General features: G+C 53.8%; 1 protein-coding gene across 31 annotated transcripts in view; it reads left to right on the forward strand.

Annotated features, from left to right (window-relative positions):
* sm (heterogeneous nuclear ribonucleoprotein L) overlaps positions 1-17,500 on the forward strand; it is a 212,359-nt gene that overhangs the window by 156,695 nt on the left and 38,164 nt on the right. For all 31 annotated transcript variants that reach the window (XM_027373184.2, XM_070118497.1, XM_027373182.2 and 28 more), the window contains 3 exons: positions 6,512-6,584; positions 12,905-12,990; positions 16,604-16,700. In XM_027373184.2, the coding sequence (XP_027228985.1) occupies positions 6,512-6,584; positions 12,905-12,990; positions 16,604-16,700 (256 nt within the window). The remainder of the gene's footprint in view (positions 1-6,511; positions 6,585-12,904; positions 12,991-16,603; positions 16,701-17,500) is intronic.

Below are 17,500 nucleotides of genomic sequence, written 5' to 3' on the forward strand. Positions count from 1 at the left end.
GTCAGATTTTCGGGGTCGATTATCCCGAGTCCACGCTTTTGTGCCTTAAGTCGGGGAGGAGTGTTGCGAGAGTGAGTCGGATCCGGTAACAAACCAATTTCCATTAGGAGGAACATTAACGCAGGCTGGCGGTCATTTCTCTTATTGTCGATGAGCGATGGTCGACGACCACACGACAACGGGATTAGGTCGTGATGCCACTTGTCAGGCCGGTGGCCCAAGTTGGGGCCTAATAGCTTTGGGTCAAGCCATCTGTCAAGTACGGTTAGCTCTTTGGACTTTTTTTTTATTCTTTCAAAGCGTGTAAGTCTGTTGCATATTGGTACAGGTTGCGAGGCGACGCAGGGGCATTCTTCGCTCAAGGGAAGGGGAGAAAAGGGCCATCGACTGAAAGTGTCGGCGAGGGGCGGGCTGGCATTCCGGCAGAAGGGGCCTCGTAAGACTTGAAAGCGTTGAGCGGGCTTCACCGCGCGCCACTTGCCGTGCGCTCGGGTCGTCATCCACATTCATTCATTACCGTCGTTATTATTATTGCCGGGAAGAATGAAAAGCCCGCAGAGGATTTTGTTCATTGTGGCAGTGGATGTCGGGAGGAGGGGAGGAAGGGACGGACACGAGGAGGAGAACCGGAGGTCGGTATGTGAGGCATGTCGTCACGTAACAATGGGCGCCTGCAGGAGACGGGACGGCGCACTGGACGCTGGCTCTATTACCACTACATGACCGTCGCGGCTGATGGGATGGAGGAGGTGGTGGGGCGGGGGTCGTCCTCGGTGAGGTCGCGTTGCGGGGCCTCAGGGAGGAAGCTCGACTTGTCTGACGGGATCTTCTCTTCCCTACGTTCTCGCCTTTCCTCTTCTCCCCTCCCGTGTCTCCTCATTTCGCTCTCTCTTCCATTCCGCTCGTGTCCGTTCGCCCTTCCTCTCTTTTTTCCGCCGCTCTCCTCCCCTCACACCTCCGGTCCCATCCTTCCTCTCCCGACGTCTCCCCTCTCCCCTCGCTTTCCTCCTGTCTCCCCTCTCCCCTCGCTTCCCTCCCGCCTCTCCCCTTCCGAGCGGGCGACTCGCGGCGTCTTGTTGTAATCATTTGCGCGTCTGACCGAATGGTTGTTTCGGGACGCGGCCGTAAAGTGTCACCCGGTGTTACGGCGGTGAGCGAGGATGGGTTAAAGGGACGTTGTCTCAGCCGCGTCGCGCCGGGATCGGGCTCGCCGCAGCTGCTGCTCCTCGTCCTCCTTGTCCTCCCCCTCTCTCCTGCCTTTATTTCCTCATACTTCCTCTTGACTTCCTTTGTGTCCTTATAATTTGGGTGCAGGATTGTTGCTTCCTGTCCGTCTCCTCTTTCAGTTACTCTCCCCCTCCCCCCTCGCGTCTTCTTCGTCGTCCTCGTCCTCCTCCTCCTCCAACCCCCCTTTCCCCCTCCCCCCTCCCCCTCGCCTTGCACCTTGATAAGGCTTCTCGCACTCCGTTTTCGAGGCCGGCTGTGTGCAAGAGGCGACACTTGATTGTTTTATGGCCGACATGCCGCACATTCACCACACATTTTAAGAGGAGTCGGGCTTGGGCGCATGCCACGCCGCGATCGAGGGAGGGGGAGGTGGCGAGGGGGTGTTTTTTAAAGGGGGGGCGGGGTTCAAGGTTTGGGGGGTAGGGGGAGGTTCTTTGCCGGCCTCCTAATGGGCCCCGCGGCGGCGATGTAAATATTGCGAGACGCTAAATACTCGTGTAAATAAACTGTCAGACATGGAGGAGTTGCTGGGTTTCGGAATATTTTTGCTGTATTTACCCATCGTCGCCATTAATCAGCTGGTTGGCAGATGGCCGTACGGTAGACCCCTTAGGCCCGGCGCGTGCGGGGCTCTCCCTGCTCGTGGGCTTTTCTCTCTTCCTTCACCTCTCCCTTTTCTCATATCGCGTCTTTGTCTTCCCTAGTCTGTCGTCCTTTTCCGTCTCTCATGGGCGTTTCTCTGTCTCCTCTCTTGGGCGGCGATCTCTCCTGGCCCGTTTCTCATGGCCGTGCTAGTGACCGTCCTGTCAGGGGGAAGCGAAACGCAGGGGGTTGGGGGGGGGGGGCGAGAGCGAGCTGCGGCACCTTTGATGTCACGCTCGTAGGCTCGGCTGCAGTGTGTGTACGTAAGTGGTTGGGAAACGTGCGCTTGCATACCTACACAGCCTCACCTTGTCCTGCTGCCCTTTGCGTCGGTCTTGTCTTCGGCCTGGCTTTGCCCCGATTTCCCCTCCTTAGTCCCCCCCCTTCCCCCCCTTCAGTTTTCACCCCTTGGTCTTCGGCTTAATTTCCCCAGTATTGGTCTTCAACCCTTTTCCTTCTTGTCTTCGCCCTCACTCCTCCAAGCCTCCTCCAGTGTATGTTGTGATACATTCCCTTCGGTTCGCCACTGCTATCTGGGAAGGCGTCGCGCGTCACGAAGAAATGACAACGTTATGGAGTTCGATGGATTTTTTTTTTTTTTTTTTTTTTTTTTTTTACAGGCCTCCTTTTATTCTCCACGGCGAATGGGGGGGAGGAAAGGGAGTATGAGGGAGGGAAAGGAATAAAAGGCGAAGGGGGGAGGAAATGTGTGGGGGGGGGGAGGAGAAAGTCGATCTGAAGTTTAGATTCACAGTTCGTTTGGTCGACAAGTATTTTAGATTAGCCGACACAGGAACGCGTCATTCTGAGAAGGCAGGGTAGGAGGGGTAGCCACGCGAGGGAGGGGAAGGGGGGGGGGTAATGGGGAACTGAAATGCACGGGGAAAGGAAGGTAGAAGAAACGCTGTGAATGAGGAGCGAAGATGTTGATTGGGGAAAACGGGAAAAGATGAATTTACAGGCAAGGTGAAGGTGATGGTGACTGTAGAAGAGGAATGAGAATGGTGAAAAATGTCAGGGTTGCAGAGAAGGGGGCGATAGAGTTACCTCAAGAATATAGCATCAGCATCGAGTTTATTGAAGATGTACAGTTGCTTCCAAAAAGACCCCACCCCTCCCCTTACCCTGTGACTTACTCACCCGCCCCCCCCACCCCCTTAATATTATTGCCAGCCATTATGACGTCTGGTTCCGCACACATCGCTCACGTCTTTCGTCACAGTACGAACGCCTCTCTATTAATGGATGTTTCTGTTACTCCTGCCACGGTGCTACATCTTGACGGGAAGTTGTTCTGGAGGTACAGAGACTCCTCGCAATTCCTTGTGGCACCTGTACGCGAGGGCATGTAGGAAAGAGATTTACGGAGGGCGGGCATAAGCAAAAAAAGGAGAATGAAGGGAGGGCGAAGGGCATAAGCAAAAAAGGAGAATGAAGGGAGGGCGAAGGACGGGTAGCGAGATACGAACGGGAAAAAAGGTTAAAGAGAATAGAGAAGTTGGAATAATGCGGTGCCATTTTCTTTTCTTGCTTTTTTTTTTTTTTTTTTACTCTGGTCACGGAGGATGCTTCCCAGATTTGCAGAATGGTTTTGAAAATTATTAAAACGAGGGGAGAAAAAGCTAAATGCCCAGGATTCTGTAAATACATTTATATCAGGGGGAGGAAACATACCGTACTTCAGATTTTTTAGACTAGAACTCGGTCATATTATTGGATAAGAACAGAAGAAACACAATCTTTCTACTCTGTAAGCGGTCACCAGAAAGTAAGTCGGAATTCGTAAAAAAAGAAAAGAAAAAAAGGGAAAGTGATGCACCGAAAACATGGAGGTGGCTGCATTGGCGAGGGGTAAGACGTCAAGAAGGGGAGAGAATGAGGGGAACAGAGGACACGGGGGAATGGAAGTCCGGGTGAGGCGAGGGGGGCTGGGAAGGGACAGATGTGGATCCCATCAGATAATACGAAGGATAACAGGAGGATTCTGGCCAGGGAGGGGGACCGGGTAGAGGGGGGAGGCAGGTCTCTTGGCGTGCTTTTTTATTTATTTATTTTTTATTCTCTCTCTCTCTCTCGCTCGCTCGCTCGCTCTCTCGCTCTCTCTCTCTCTCTTGCTCTCTCTCTCTCTCTCCCTCTCTCTCTCTCTCTCTCTCTCCTCCCCCCTCCCCCTCCCCCTCCCCTCTCCCTCTCCCTCCCCCTCCCCCTCCCCTTTTTTCCATCTCTCCCTCTCCCTTCCCCTCCCTCCCTCCCACTCTCCCAAGTCTTCGGCTGGAGGGAGGGCGAGAGGCGCGATAACAAGCCAAGCGAGCAGGGGATGGGGCATAAAGCCGGATTGATGGCCGCTTTTTAAGATTTGCATAATTAAGGACAAACATTGGCCGGCGTGTCTTTGCGTGGACTTTTGTGTCACTTCACCCGCCCGCTTGTTGGTGTTGCCATTCGCTCCCCTCGCCTGTGCGCGTTGTTTAGGCGTGTGCGTATTCGTAAATCTGTGTATTCATATATTTATATACGTGTTTGCACTGGCCGTTGTGTGTGTGCTAGTGCCGTGGAATGGGGGGGGGGGGCAAGGAAGTGCGAGGGCAAGCGGAGGGAAGCAGTGTGTGCTAATCCCCCTGGGATAAGGAGCGGGGGCGAGGCCAGGGGGGGGGGGGCAGCTGCAGCAGCGGGAGAGGCAATAATAGTGGCACGTTACTGGAACGAGCCGACGATGTGCAGCTGGAGCGGCGTCGTCGACAGCTGGTTCGGATTATCAAGGGCGGTGGTTGCGACTGTTGCAGGAGCAGATATTAACGGCGACTCGCCCGCTCCTACGGCCCCGCGCCAATTAACATGGACGCACGAGTCGGGGCTGCTTAATGAACTCCCACCTGATTTATGGTCTCGATACTGTCTCGTTCTGCTGCCGCTGCTGCTCCTGCTTCTCCTTCCTCCGTTTCCCCCTCCCCCTCCTTTCTCCGGTTCTCTCTCCTCCTCCTTTCTCCTCCGGTTTTCTCCCTCTCCCCCCTCCTCCTTCGCTCCCCCCTATTCCCCTGCGTCCTTCGTTTCCCCCTTCCCCCCTTCTTCGCCTCCCCTTCCTTCCCCTTCCTTCCTCCCCCCCTCCCCCCGTCTCCGTCACCCCCCACCTCCTCCTCCTCCACCACCAGCACCATCACCCCATTACAGCCCCCTCCCCCCCACTCCGCCCCTCCCCTTTCGCCCTAACCCTTACCCCCCGCCATGAATCAGGAGCCGTGGGTGGCCCAAGTTGCTAGGGTTCGGCAGTTGGTTCGCTGGTTTTATTGCTCTTCGCGGGCTCGGCGGCCTCTTCGCGTTTGTTTGGTTCTTGGGCCGTGGTTCTGCTGCCGCGCGTGGAGGGGAGGGGAGGGAGGGAGGGAGGGAGGGAGGGGGAAGCATTAGGTTCTATTGGCGCGGGTCTCGTCGTTGGGCTCTGCTGGTTTTCCGTCGTTCGATCGGTTCGTCGCGTCTTCCTTCGGTATTCGTAAGTGGTGGTTCTCGCGGGGTTATGTAGCTGCGTCAGATGGCTGCTGCTGTTGTTGTTTTTGGTATTCGTTTGGTATTGCCGAGGATTGCTTTTGCTTCCCAGGGTTCTCTCGCGGTTCGTGTCCGGTTCTTAGCTCTTGCGAGGGTGATGGTTCTAGCGGCAGTGTTTCTTTAACCTTTCCGTTCTCGCCGAAGGAAGATGGCAGCGAGAACCGTCGGCGGGGCGGCGGCTCTCCCGAGGGCGGTGGCAGCAGCATCAGCAGCATCGTGGGCGTGGTGATGCGGGTGTGGTTGGTGCGAAGGTGGGGCGGTGTGGGCGGGGTGCGTGGAGGGGGCTGGTGGTGTGGGAGGTGTCGGTGGGCTGAGGGTAAGGACGGGGTAGGGGAGAGGAGGGATGGGGGAGTTGGGGCGTGGGAGGTGCGAGAGAAGATGGGCGTGTGTAGGCCCCGGACACGGCTCAGGCACGATCGATGAATAACCCTCCCTGGTTCGCTCCTCCTTCGGCGACTCGGTGACCTTGGCGGTCACTGGAGCTCACCTGGGAAGGAGTAGGAGGAGGATGGGCGCCGCCCTCCTGTCCCGCCCACGGAGTCGCCCTCGTCTTCGCCCTCCGCCGTCGTCTTCTCTCCCTCCTTCGCTCTCCCCCTTTTCCCTCTCCCTCCCGTCCTCCCTTCCTTCTCCACCTGCAGAAAGCGCCCCTCGCACCTCCCGCCCCCGCCCTGTCCTCCTATCAGCGTTATCAGTGCCGCCGCCACCCTCAGCGTCGCACATCCCGGGGTAATAAAAGTGGCCCTCAAGATCCTCCTTCGCGGGCACGTCCGTCTCGCCGCGTCTCTCCAGGTCTCGTGTCGAAGTCGTGGTCGTTGCAAGGGATACGAACGTGGTTGTTGGTCGCCATTTGTTGATGGCGATGTATTTTTTTTACTGATTTTTTTGTTATATTCATGCTATTGTTTTCGTTATTCTGGCTATTGTTCTCTTTTTTTATTATTATTTTTTTTTATTGATACCATTGGCATTTATCATTGTTGATTCCTTTAAATATAAAAAAAATATTTATTTCCCATTTACTTGTATTTTCTTGGGTTTTCTTTTAGGTTCCTAATTGGTGTGCAATTATTCATCTCGATTAATGATCTATATTTTTATTTCTTTGCAGGAAAGGAGAGCCAGAGACGCCTAACCATGTCTTACTTATGACCATCTTAAATCCAGCTTACCCCATCACAGTGGTGAGTATGAGGGCTTTTTTCCCCTTCCTCTTGGTGTTGGTGTGTTTGTACGGGTGGAGGTGTGTGTGTGGGTATGCTTTTGTGGATATCAGTGTGTGTGTGTGTGTGTCTCTCTGTCTGTATCTGTGTGTGTGGATGTCTGTGGATGTCTGTGTATCTCTGTGTGTATTACATGTGTGTGCGTGTGCATGTAAGTGTGGTTGTGGTTGTGCTTGGGAAAAGGTTGGCCTGAGCTGCGATTGGGTGCTGATTGTAATTTTGATCGTGGTTGTAAACATGGTCGACAAATTGCACCGAAGGAGATTGGTCATTAGTGTCGACAGATTGATGGGTGATTGGGCTTCCGATTTGAGTTAGCTCGTTGGAAAAAAAAAGTGTTGGATCGTTCTTGTTGTCATGACGGTTATTATTTTCAAGTGGTTAGACCGGTGTGTTCTGTAAAGGTATTGTGTCCCCGGTTTATTAGCGCGTCCCTGTTGATTGGCTTGTTGGGTTTCATCAGCTTTTTTTCTGAGCGTCATATTTGTAAGGGAAGGGGTGAGTATGGTCATTTTTTTCTTTCCCTTTTTTTGCTTTCCATCCCTTTCCCTCTGCTTGCCTCTCTTCCTTCCTTTACCCTCTGCTCGCCTCTCTTCCCTCCTTTACCCTCTGCTCGCCTCTCTTCCCTCCTTTACCCTTTGCTCGCCTCTTCCCTCCTTTACCCTCTGCTCGCCTCTCTTCCCTCCTTTACCCTCTGCTCGCCTCCCTTTCCTCCTTTTCCCTCACCACCCCTCCCCCCTTTATCTCCCACCATCCGTCATTTCCTTTCCACTCGCTTTCCATCCTCTCAAATCGCTCCCACTGTTCTCTTTCCACCCCCCACCCCTTCGTCACCCACTGCCCCCACCCTCTCGCTGGTCGTATGGTGACCAGATGTCTCCCTTGCTTGCCAACTTGGTTAACCACCTTTGACAGTGACTAAACGACAGGTGCTTGCCAGGTACGACGACGACGACTGTTCACTCTGTCGTCTTCGTAGTCGCTGCCCCCTCACCAACCTACCTACCTACCTAATCTCCCCCCCCCCCTCTCTCTCTCTCTCTCTCTCTCTCTCTCTCTCTCTCTCTCTCTCTCTCTCTCTCTCTCTCTCTCTCTCTCTCTCTCTCTCTCTCTCTCTCTCTCTCTCTCTTCTGTATTCCTGTGTAATACCCCCTGCTTTAGGAGCCTTGCGTGCTCATTTACCTTTCCGCACTAGTCTCCCCTAACCAAATTTACCTGGTGTGTTTCGGCGATCTCGTATCTCGTCGCTTCCCTTTCCCTCTAATCTTTCTCTTCCCTTCCCCTGTCTGCTCTGCTCTGCTCTCCCCTCGACTCCCCTACCTACTTTTCCCTGCCTCTTATCATCGTCTGTTTCCCCCATTTCATACCCTCTTCGTTGCCCTCACCTCTCTCTCTCTCTCCTCCCCTTGTTATCTCTTATCCCCTTTCCTGTCCTGTTCCCCCTCTCATTTTCCCCGCTCCTTCCCCGCCCGCCATGTGACACTGACACAGTGGGCGGAGTTCGGGCGGATGGATGGGCGTATGTCGGTGCTTGGCACTCCAGTAATTGTGATGTGGAAGCTGTCACTCGATGTCTTGCCCGCACCGGCGTACTTGTCGACGTCTGTCTGTCTTCGTGTTTGTCTTTGTCTGTTACATGCAGATTTCGGCCGAGAAGACGTCGTGGACGAGCGTTGTTTCCGTTTTAGAGAAAAATTCCAGCGGGGTTTTCAGGTTTTTCGTAAGTTCCCCCTCCTCCTCTGCCTCTCCTTCCCTCCCTCCCCTCCCTCCCTCGCCATCGCCGTCGTAGAGCATCTCCTTCCTCGTCCTCCTTACGCCAACCTCCCCCCCCCACCTCCTTCCCTTAACTTTCAAAGACCGCAAGATTGGAGCGCGTGTCCGTTTGAAGCCGAGACGTCCCCCAGATTTAGCCCTCGTATCCGGCCTGGTGATGAACGCAGAGGGGGAGAAAAAAAGTGCGTCTTTCGGTTTCGATTTTGTGGCGTCCGGTTTCCGAGTCTGTCGTTGGCCGCCTGGCACCCGGAGTTTTATAACCGCCTCCGCGGGTTCGTCTCCTCTTTCCTCCTTTTCTCCGGGTTTTTCGTGTGCGCTTTGTCTCTGTCCGCGTGTGCACACCGGGGCGTCGAGAGAGGACGGGGAGGGGCAGGGACCCCGGGGTCTGGTAGGCGAGGTCAGGCGGGCGAGGGGAAAAGGCGTGATTGCAGGTGTTTGCCGAGATGTCAGTAGGGTGAAATAAGTGAGACATTCTTGGCACTAGAGCGGGCAGCGTCGGCGTTCGGGCCGCGCGCGCGCTCGCTCTCTTTGTCCGTGCCCTCTAAGCAGAGCGGTCACTCCGGGTGCCCAGCCCCGGTTCATCCCCATGCCTTCGTCCCCTCCTCCCCCCCTCCATTCCTCTCTCCCTTTCTTCTCCCCCCTCTCCCTCCGCGCGCTGTGGCACCCTGCATTGGAGTCGTATCACGTTTGCAGTTGTCACACTAATTCAGGGCTCTGCGTCTGCGGCCGTCATGCGCATTCCTGGCCGGTGCGCTCACTTGCCGCACTCGCGAGCGGCGGCGGCGGCGAGGCGGTCAGCAGCGGTGATGGATTGCGGCGAAGCATGTGGGAGCGAGAGCACCTCCGTCGCCACGTGCCGGGGCGCCCGTTCGGAGGAAGGTAGGGAGGAGGGGGGAGGGGGGTCGGCGTTTTGACGGGCCGCCACGCCGATCACATGCGCGGCGCTACGCTCACGGGGGGAGGGGAGGGAAGGGGGGGCTCACATCAGTATCTATTTTCGACGTTTTGATCGTTCGTCATGCTAAGCCTTCGTCCTCCGTGCCCTCGCCATTCGCTTGCAGTGTGACCTCGTTTCTTTCTCTCTCTTTTCTCCCTCTCCTCCCTTTCCCTCTCCCTCTCCCTTTCCCCCTTTCCCTCTTCTCCCTCCCTCTCTTCTCCCTCCCTCCCTCTTCTCCCTCTCCCTCCCTCTTCTCCCTCTCCCTCTCCCTCTCCCTCTCCCTTCCCCCCTGATGGTCACGGCTGGCACTCACTCCGCTGTCCACGTTGCCGGATTGGTTAACGCTGGCACCCGGAGCAAGACAGATATGTAACATAGGAGACACGGAAAGACAAAAGGAAAGAGAAGAAAACGGCCGAGGACGAGAGGAGGATAGGAGAGGAGAGGAGAACAAGCGAGAGAGAGTAAATCCCAGAAGAACGAGAGGTAAACCCTGATCTCCCGGTAGAACGCTGAAATAAGTCCCCCTCGTGTTGCTAGGGCATTGGCTCAGAGGGGAGGGGAGGGGAGGGAGGGGGTCGTTGCAGCATGGAGAAGGGAGGCTTAGGTAAAGGGTCGTCGCATGGGGGATTGGGGGGGCCTAAGGGATGGGTACGCTCCGACGCATGAGTTGGAGGGGGTGTAAGGGATGGAGTCTTACCACTGAGGAGGAGAGGGGGGGGGGGGCTAGGGGACAGGTTCGTCATGTCAGGGAAGGGGCTAAGGGAGTAGCAAAAGATAAACTTAGGAAATGTGCGTGGGGGGAGGGAGGAGGTAGGTTACAAGGCGAACACTCGGGGTTGGGAAAGGGAGGAGAGGCTTCGGCGAATGACACAAGTGCGCGAATCGGATTGGTTTCTCGTGATCTGGGAGGGGGGGGGGGGGGAGGTTAGCGGAGGATCGGAAGGGAAGTTCCGAGTGGGTATATTCCTCTTTTCTTCCTCTGAGGACTCATGAAGGTAGGGGTGAGGGAGAGCTTCGAGTTGTACCGCAGTTTAAAGAAAATTATTCCATTACCTTGTAAATGTATATAATTATTTAAAATATATACGTGATATAATTTTATATATATATATATATATATATATATATATATAATATATAATATATATAATGCATTTTTTCATTTACCCAGTAACCATGGAGTGAATTGCTATTTTCTGTATCCACTGTTTTCTCTTATAGCGCGTCGGTTCTCCATAGTCGTTTAGACACCCACTCATACATTCTACTGACGTAACTGTTGTACAGGTGTTATCCGGGGGCGGGGCCGGGGGGGGGGGCATGCACTTGTCGAGGGGGGGGAGGGAGGGACAGCTTGCGTGGCGAGCTTCACTATATCATCGCACAAAAGGCTAAGGGAAGAAGGGAAGAAAGAGTAGGAAGGGAAAAAGTGAAGGGCAGAAAGGAATAGCGAAGGTGGGAGGGAAGAAGGAGAGGTAAGGAGATGAAGGTGGGGTAAAGGAAGAGGAAACGGGGGGGAACTGAATAAGGAAAGGTAATGAAGGCAGGTAAGACAAAGGAAAAATAAGAGTGGGGGGGAGGGTGATGGAAGACAGGTAGTCAAGGTAGGCAGGCAGGGAGGTAGGTAGGCAAAGGGGATTGAAGAGCAGATCAAAAGCGCGGGCTGGAGGGAGTCGCGGCCGAGATGGAGATGCAGATTCAAGGAGAGGAACGAGGCGATGGTATCAGCGAGTGGCAGGTTAATGGCTGGGGCGCGGATGAACCGAGTCGTCGTCTCGTCGGGGAAAAAAGCTCGCTTGCGCCGTCGTTGAGGGAGGGAGGGAGGGAGGGAGGGGGCAGGGGAGGGGAGTGAGGCAACGGCTATATTCCTCTTTTTTATGGTCCGAAAATATCTTGGAAGTAGGCAAAATGGCCCGGGAGTAGTTTCCAAGCACACGCGGGGTATATGATATAAGTAATTAAAAGCGGCTGAAAGAGTTGAAATTTGAAGACCGAAATTAGAAGAATTATAGTCTCTTGGCTCGGCCGTAGACGATGGCGGACACGTAACACGCCCTGCGACTTTAACGTTGATCTGCCCTGGGAATTATGCGAGCCCCTGCTGGCGGCGACGGTGGCCGTCGCGGAAGCGTTTGGGCCTTATAAAAACATGGCTTTTAGTTAAATTTAGTTTCGAATTTGTGCCTGTCCTGCGTACGGCGTATGTGAGTGTTTAGTGGCGAGGTGGTGATATCTGCGCGGAGAGGCAGAGCGCTAGGGTTACAACGGGCTCGCCGTCTTTTTGGCAGCGGCGGGTGTCGCGTTTCGCCCTGGGAGAAACCGAGCCATATCGCGGCCGCCCTCACCTGTTCGGGCACCTTCGTGCGACTCTGCGGCTGCAGCCACGGGAGGAGGGCGGCTGCTGTTGTGGGGGTGATGGTGGTGGTGCTTCTGATGTAGTTGCTGTTGTCGTTGGTGTCAGTTTTTGTAGCTTGGTTTCTTGGTATTGTCAGTGCTGCTGCGGTTGGTACCGTTACTGTTTTAACCGAGCTGTGGGTACTTCCTTAGCCCGGTCTCTGTGGCTTGAATCGTCGTCGTCGTCCTCGTCCTCTCGCGCGTCGTGATCGGACCACCCCCCTTCCCCCCATGCCGCGTTTCGGAATATCGGTGATCGGTTCCACGAAACGGCGGGTTGTTATCGCCGAGGCCGTTTACGTGCGCAAGGTTATCGATGTCCCGGAATGGCGATGGTGGAGCCGGACTTCGGAAGTTCCAGGAAGGTCGTAGAGAGAGAGAGAGAGAGAGAGAGAGAGAGAGAGAGAGAGAGAGAGAGAGAGAGAGAGAGAGAGAGAGAGAGAGAGAGAGAGAATGAGAGAGAGAATGAGAGAGAGAATGAATCATAAGTGTACACGTGCGCTACTGCCTCAATCTTAGCCCCCCCCCCCCCTCTTTCCCTAGAGCGGGGATTCGATCCTGTAATTCTTTCCATTCTCTGATTCGGAATCCTAATCCCTAGTGCTAATGTAGAGATCCCAGTGGACGCTCCGATTTAGCCAGTCTTATCAGTTTCCTTTTCTGTTTTTCCCTTTTCATCAGGTAATTCCCCCTGATTTCTCGCGCTGTGGAATTTCGTTTTAACCTTTTATATAATTAGCAAACTATTGGCGAATAGTGCTCGTTTCATGTATCGAGATTCTTTATTTCTCTCTCCCTCTCCTCTCCTGTCTTTTCCTCCTCTCTCCTCTCCTGTCTTTTCCTCCTCTCTCCTCTCCTGTCTTTTCCTCCTCTCTCCTCTCCTGTCTTTTCCTCCTCTCTCCTCTCCTGTCTTTTCCTCCTCTCTCCTCTCCTGTCTTTTCCTCCTCTCTCCTCTCCTGTCTTTTCCTCCTCTCCCTCTCTCCCTCCCTCCCCCTTCCTTCCTTCCTTTCTTCCTTTAGACGTCTCCTCGTCTATTATTTGTGCATAAATTAAGCTAACATTAAGTGTGTAACTACAAACACGAAAACATGACAAATTTATTATATTTTCATATATTGTTCAAAACAACGGATATGATATCATGTATTAATCTTCTTTTCTCTCTCTTCCCCAGGATGTGATACACACCATTTGCCAGCCCTACGGAAATGTCCTGCGTATTGTTATCTTCAAGAAGAATGGCGTCCAGGCCATGGTTGAATATCCTTTTAAGCAATCACTTGAACATTGATTAGTTTGTTTACTTGAACATTTGCCCTTGTTTTTCCTCTCAATTTATTTTGCGCACTAGTGTTCATTCTTCATGTCCGTTTCTACGAAGAAAAACAAAATTGACACAGTCCTAAAGTTAACTTTTTCTTTTCTTCATCGTTCACTTTCACATTTTATCATCTCTGCGGCCGTGTGGTTGCTAGTGATGGTAAATGCTGCTTTTAGTGCTAATGTATCCATGTTTAATTTAATGAAGTGGTGCGTAGAAAGTGCAAGATTTGATACAGAGAGCAGGTTGATGATGATGGAATGAGTGAGTGCGCTTGGGTGAAGTATGTAAGGACTATAAATGTTTTGGGCGAGTAGAACGTGGGAGAGGCATATCGAAATAATTAAATGAGTGAGTGTAAGGGAGTCGGGGGCACCGTGAGGGCAGGAGGCGAGAGAGAGAGGTAAAGGGGAGAAAGAAGGAAGAAGAGTTGGGGGAAGAACGAGGAAGGAGTCGGGAGAGCGAGGATGAGAAACCCTGAGCGGTTTGGAGGAAGAGAGAAGGGAAGAGGGAGAGGGGGAGAGGGAGGGGGTAGGAGGGAGGGGGAGAGAGAAAGAGCTGTGTAAACATGTCAGGAAGTTTTAGTGTTTGTAGAGAAATCAAGAGGTCGAAAGCTCGTACTCGGCCGAGGACGGTCACCGCGCTCGTCTGCCGTTGCTGTCTGCCGTTCCTGTGATTCCTCCTTCGTCGCCTCCTCCTCCTCCTCCTCCCGCTGCTTCTCTTCTCTTCTCTCATCATCCTCTTTCCTCCTCCAGCTGTTTCTCCTCTCTTCTCTCCTTCTTCCTCCTCCTCCACCATCACCACCACCACCTCCTCCATCATCTGGTGGTGGAGGTGACGCACACCTCAAAGCCTCCCGTGGCTGCCCTTGATTTGCTTGCATCGGACCGACGCGGTGACAGTGCTTGGCGGCGAGTGTGAAGAAATGCTTTGGCAAACAGTTGTGTTGTGAAAGGGAGGAGAGAGAAGGAGGGGAAGGGGGGGGGCACATCCCACCTACACCTACACCTCCACGTCTACGCCATTTTCTCTCCACGTCATCCCATATCACTTGGAGGAGGTGGAGGGGCTTTGGTATGGGGGAAGGAGGGCGAGAGAAGGAAGAGTTGAGAGGGGGTGAGGGAGTAGCAGGGGGAAGGAAGGAAGGCAGTAGTAGGAGTATAGCAGTAAGGGGATGGAGAAGAAGGAAAGTAGTATTAGTAGTTGTAGTAGGGGGGAAAGGGGAACAGGAGTAGTATTAGTAGTTGTAGGGGAAAATGGAAACAAGAGTTGTATTAGGAGGAGAGGAGGAGTAGTAGTAGAAGGGGGAGACCGGGGTGTTGTCGAGACGAATGCCATCGCCGTGGCTGGGTCGGGGCGTTAATAATTCGTGGCAGACGGCGCGGAAGCGATCGCGACGGAAGGGAAAGGGCAGCTGGAAGGCGCCGGCCGAAGAGAGGAGAAAGAGAGGGGGAGGAAGGGAAGGAAGGAAGGAGGGAGGGAGAAGAGGGAGAGGCATGGGAGGAGAAAAAAGTAAAGATGGACAGCACCTGTTAGAAAGCGGAGGATGATAAAGAAAGAAATGTCTAAAGGGTCAAGGATTATAATAGAGACGAGAATTCGGGGCAATATGCTGTGTGAGGGGGTAGGGGGCGTTAGGAAAACCCGCTTAATTGAGTGAGGCAAAGGAAGGGAATGAGGTGGGGGAGGGGGACCGAGATCGCGGGGGGTGAGGGGGGGTCTGCAGGTGGAGGTGGAAGTGGGCGGTATGTCACTTGATGAAGTGTGAGGAGTGGGAAGGGGTGGGAGGTGGTCGGTAGATAGGGGTTGGGTGGGGGAGGGAGTGGTCTTGACATAGATGTCGAGATAATTGATGTTGAATACGATCTGGCCCCGGGTGGAAGGGCTTGGTCAAGATGCCAATCTCTTTTGCTGCGTCGCCCCTTCGCCCCGTGCCAGGCCCCTCTTCTTTTTATCTGCGCCCTAGACTTCGTTCGCTGTTATCCTCCGCCTTTTTCTCTCCCCTCCCCCCTCCTCTCCTCATCCTCTTTCATTCTCTCTATAGATTCTCCTACGTCTCTCCTTCCCCCGTCCTTTCCCTCAAAGCTCTCTATTCTCCTCCTTTCTCCTCCTCCTCCTTCTCCTCCTCCTCCTCCTCCTTCTCCTCCTCCTCCTACCTCCTACCTCCTCCCGTCCTTCTTTATCCTCTTCCTTATCATCCTCCTTCCCCCCATTCCTCTCCAGCTCCCTTGAGAGAAGCACTTGACCCTCCGAGGCATTTTTAGCTTTGGAAACGAGGGTGTTTTGTATGCCTGGAATTCATAACATTTAAACGATCCCCCGCGTCCTGATTACAAGCGGGCGGCGACAGAGGGGGGAGGGGGAGGGGGAGGGGGGATTGGCTGCTGGTAAATAAGGTCCTTCGCAAGTCTGAGAACCGGGCCATCTGCTGCCTTGTCGTCGTTGTCGTTCCCCGCCCTTCTCTTTCTCTCTCTCTCTCTCTCTCTCTCTTTCTATCTTTGTCTCTCTCTCTCTCTCTCTCTATCTATCTCTCTCTCTTTCTCTCTCCTCCCTCCCTCCTCCCTCCCTCCCTCTCTCCCTCTCTCCCTCCCTCCCTCCCTCCCTCCCTCTCTCCTCCCTCCCTCCTCTCTCTCGCCCTCTATACTTTCCACCATCTTTCACAATTTCTGTAACTTGTTTTCTCTCCGCCTCCCTATTCTGTGGTTCTTCCCTGCATCTCTCCTTTCTCCTTTCTCTCTTCTCTCTTCTCACTTCCAATCGATGACCCACTTGCCCTTTCATTAAAAGATGTAATGTTAAGGATGACAGGTTGACGAAGGCAAGGGCAGGTGTGCGTGTGTGTGCGCAGGTACTAATGAGCCCATTACAGCTGTTTATGTGCCTACTCAAGTGCTTATTTGTATAGTTGTTACTATTGTTAATTGAGATGGACGCTATGAATGGGCAAGGTGGACGAAGTTCAGGATGGAGTGGAGTAGGGAGGAGGGGGAGAGGGGGGGTTGTTTGATGTCCTCATATCCGTCTGGTTTCCTTCCTTTGGGGACGTGAAAGCCCTTTCGAATCTAATTACTGAGAGAGAGAGAGAGAGAGAGAGAGAGAGAGAGAGAGAGAGAGAGAGAGAGAGAGAGAGAGAGAGAGAGAGAGAGAGAGAGGGGGGGGGGGGAGCGAAGAAGGAAGAGGGAAGAGAGAATTCATGACTCATGACTCACCGCTACAACCCATACCTGGCCTTGTATTGTGTTACTCCACCCATGAAAAAAAAGAAAAATGGACGAAGGACACACACGCCAACACGCACACACCCTCACAAAGTCACAAGCCTGCTCTCGCAAATTTCCCCCATCGTTATCGGAGACTTCGCAACCACATTCGCAAATCCCACATCAGTCTCACGGTACACATTTTCTCCATCTTTGTCATCCGCACGTATTTTCCCCGCGTTATCGGATCCTTTGCATCCACATTCATCCATATTTGTCTCTTTTTTTGTCTCTTTTTTTGTCTTTTATTTCCTCGCTAATCATCAGAATAATTTCCTTAACTCGCTCCCACGTTCGACGGGATCGAGCCTGCCACCCGGGCGCGAGAGGGACTCCAGGGCGCCGACATCTACTCCGGATGCTGCACCCTCAGGATTGAGTACGCAAAGGTGAGTGCTTCAGAGAGTGCCTTTTTGTTCTTTGTTCTTCGTTCATGGGGGGGGGGCAAAGGGGGGTAAAAGTGGAGGCTTTGCTGGTCTTGCTTTCTTTGCGTTGTTTGGGTGTGGTGGGGGAAGGAGGGAGGGAGGGAGGGGGTGGGTTAAGAGAGGAAGGGGTGAGGTGTTCTCCAGTGTTTGGGATTGCCTTTCCGGTGGGAGCGGGAGGGGTCTAATGGTCTCTCTGGGCCCGGGGGAGGAAAAACCTGTGGTCTCGCGAGCCTGGTCCCGGTAGGAGAGGACGCCGGGTCTGAGAACGAGGCCATGGGAAAGGGAGCCTCGGACTCGCAGGTCTCTCCGTAAGAGCTGTGGGTCCTGTGGGAGCCGGAGGAGGATAGGGCGGCCGCGCGGGAGGGGATGGTGGGCGTCGGTTAATTCCGCCCCTGTGGTGATGCTTGGCACTGTGCCAACCCCTCTCCTCCCCTCTCCCCTCCCTCCCTCCCTCCACCACGCAGGGAGCTGCATCAAACTCTCCCACACTTGCCGTACCCCCCCCCTCCCTCCAGATTCCACCCACCCGATTGTATCAGATTTTTATCATGTGGCTGTATGTTGTGACAAGTGTGTGTGTTAGAGAGTTATGTGCGTGAGCATGTGTGTGTCTGTGTGTTCTTGCATGCATATAAGGATGGGTGAGTGAGTGAATAAAAGCGAGGAATATGGTTGATGGAGGATGAGTGAGAATAGAGGGATTGAGGGAGCTGGGGTTCTCGACTCGTCTTGGTGGAACAGCTAGCTGAGTCCGCCCACAGGAA

This window comes from Penaeus vannamei, chromosome 42 (genome assembly GCF_042767895.1).
Source record: "Penaeus vannamei isolate JL-2024 chromosome 42, ASM4276789v1, whole genome shotgun sequence".
NCBI lineage: Eukaryota > Metazoa > Arthropoda > Malacostraca > Decapoda > Penaeidae > Penaeus > Penaeus vannamei.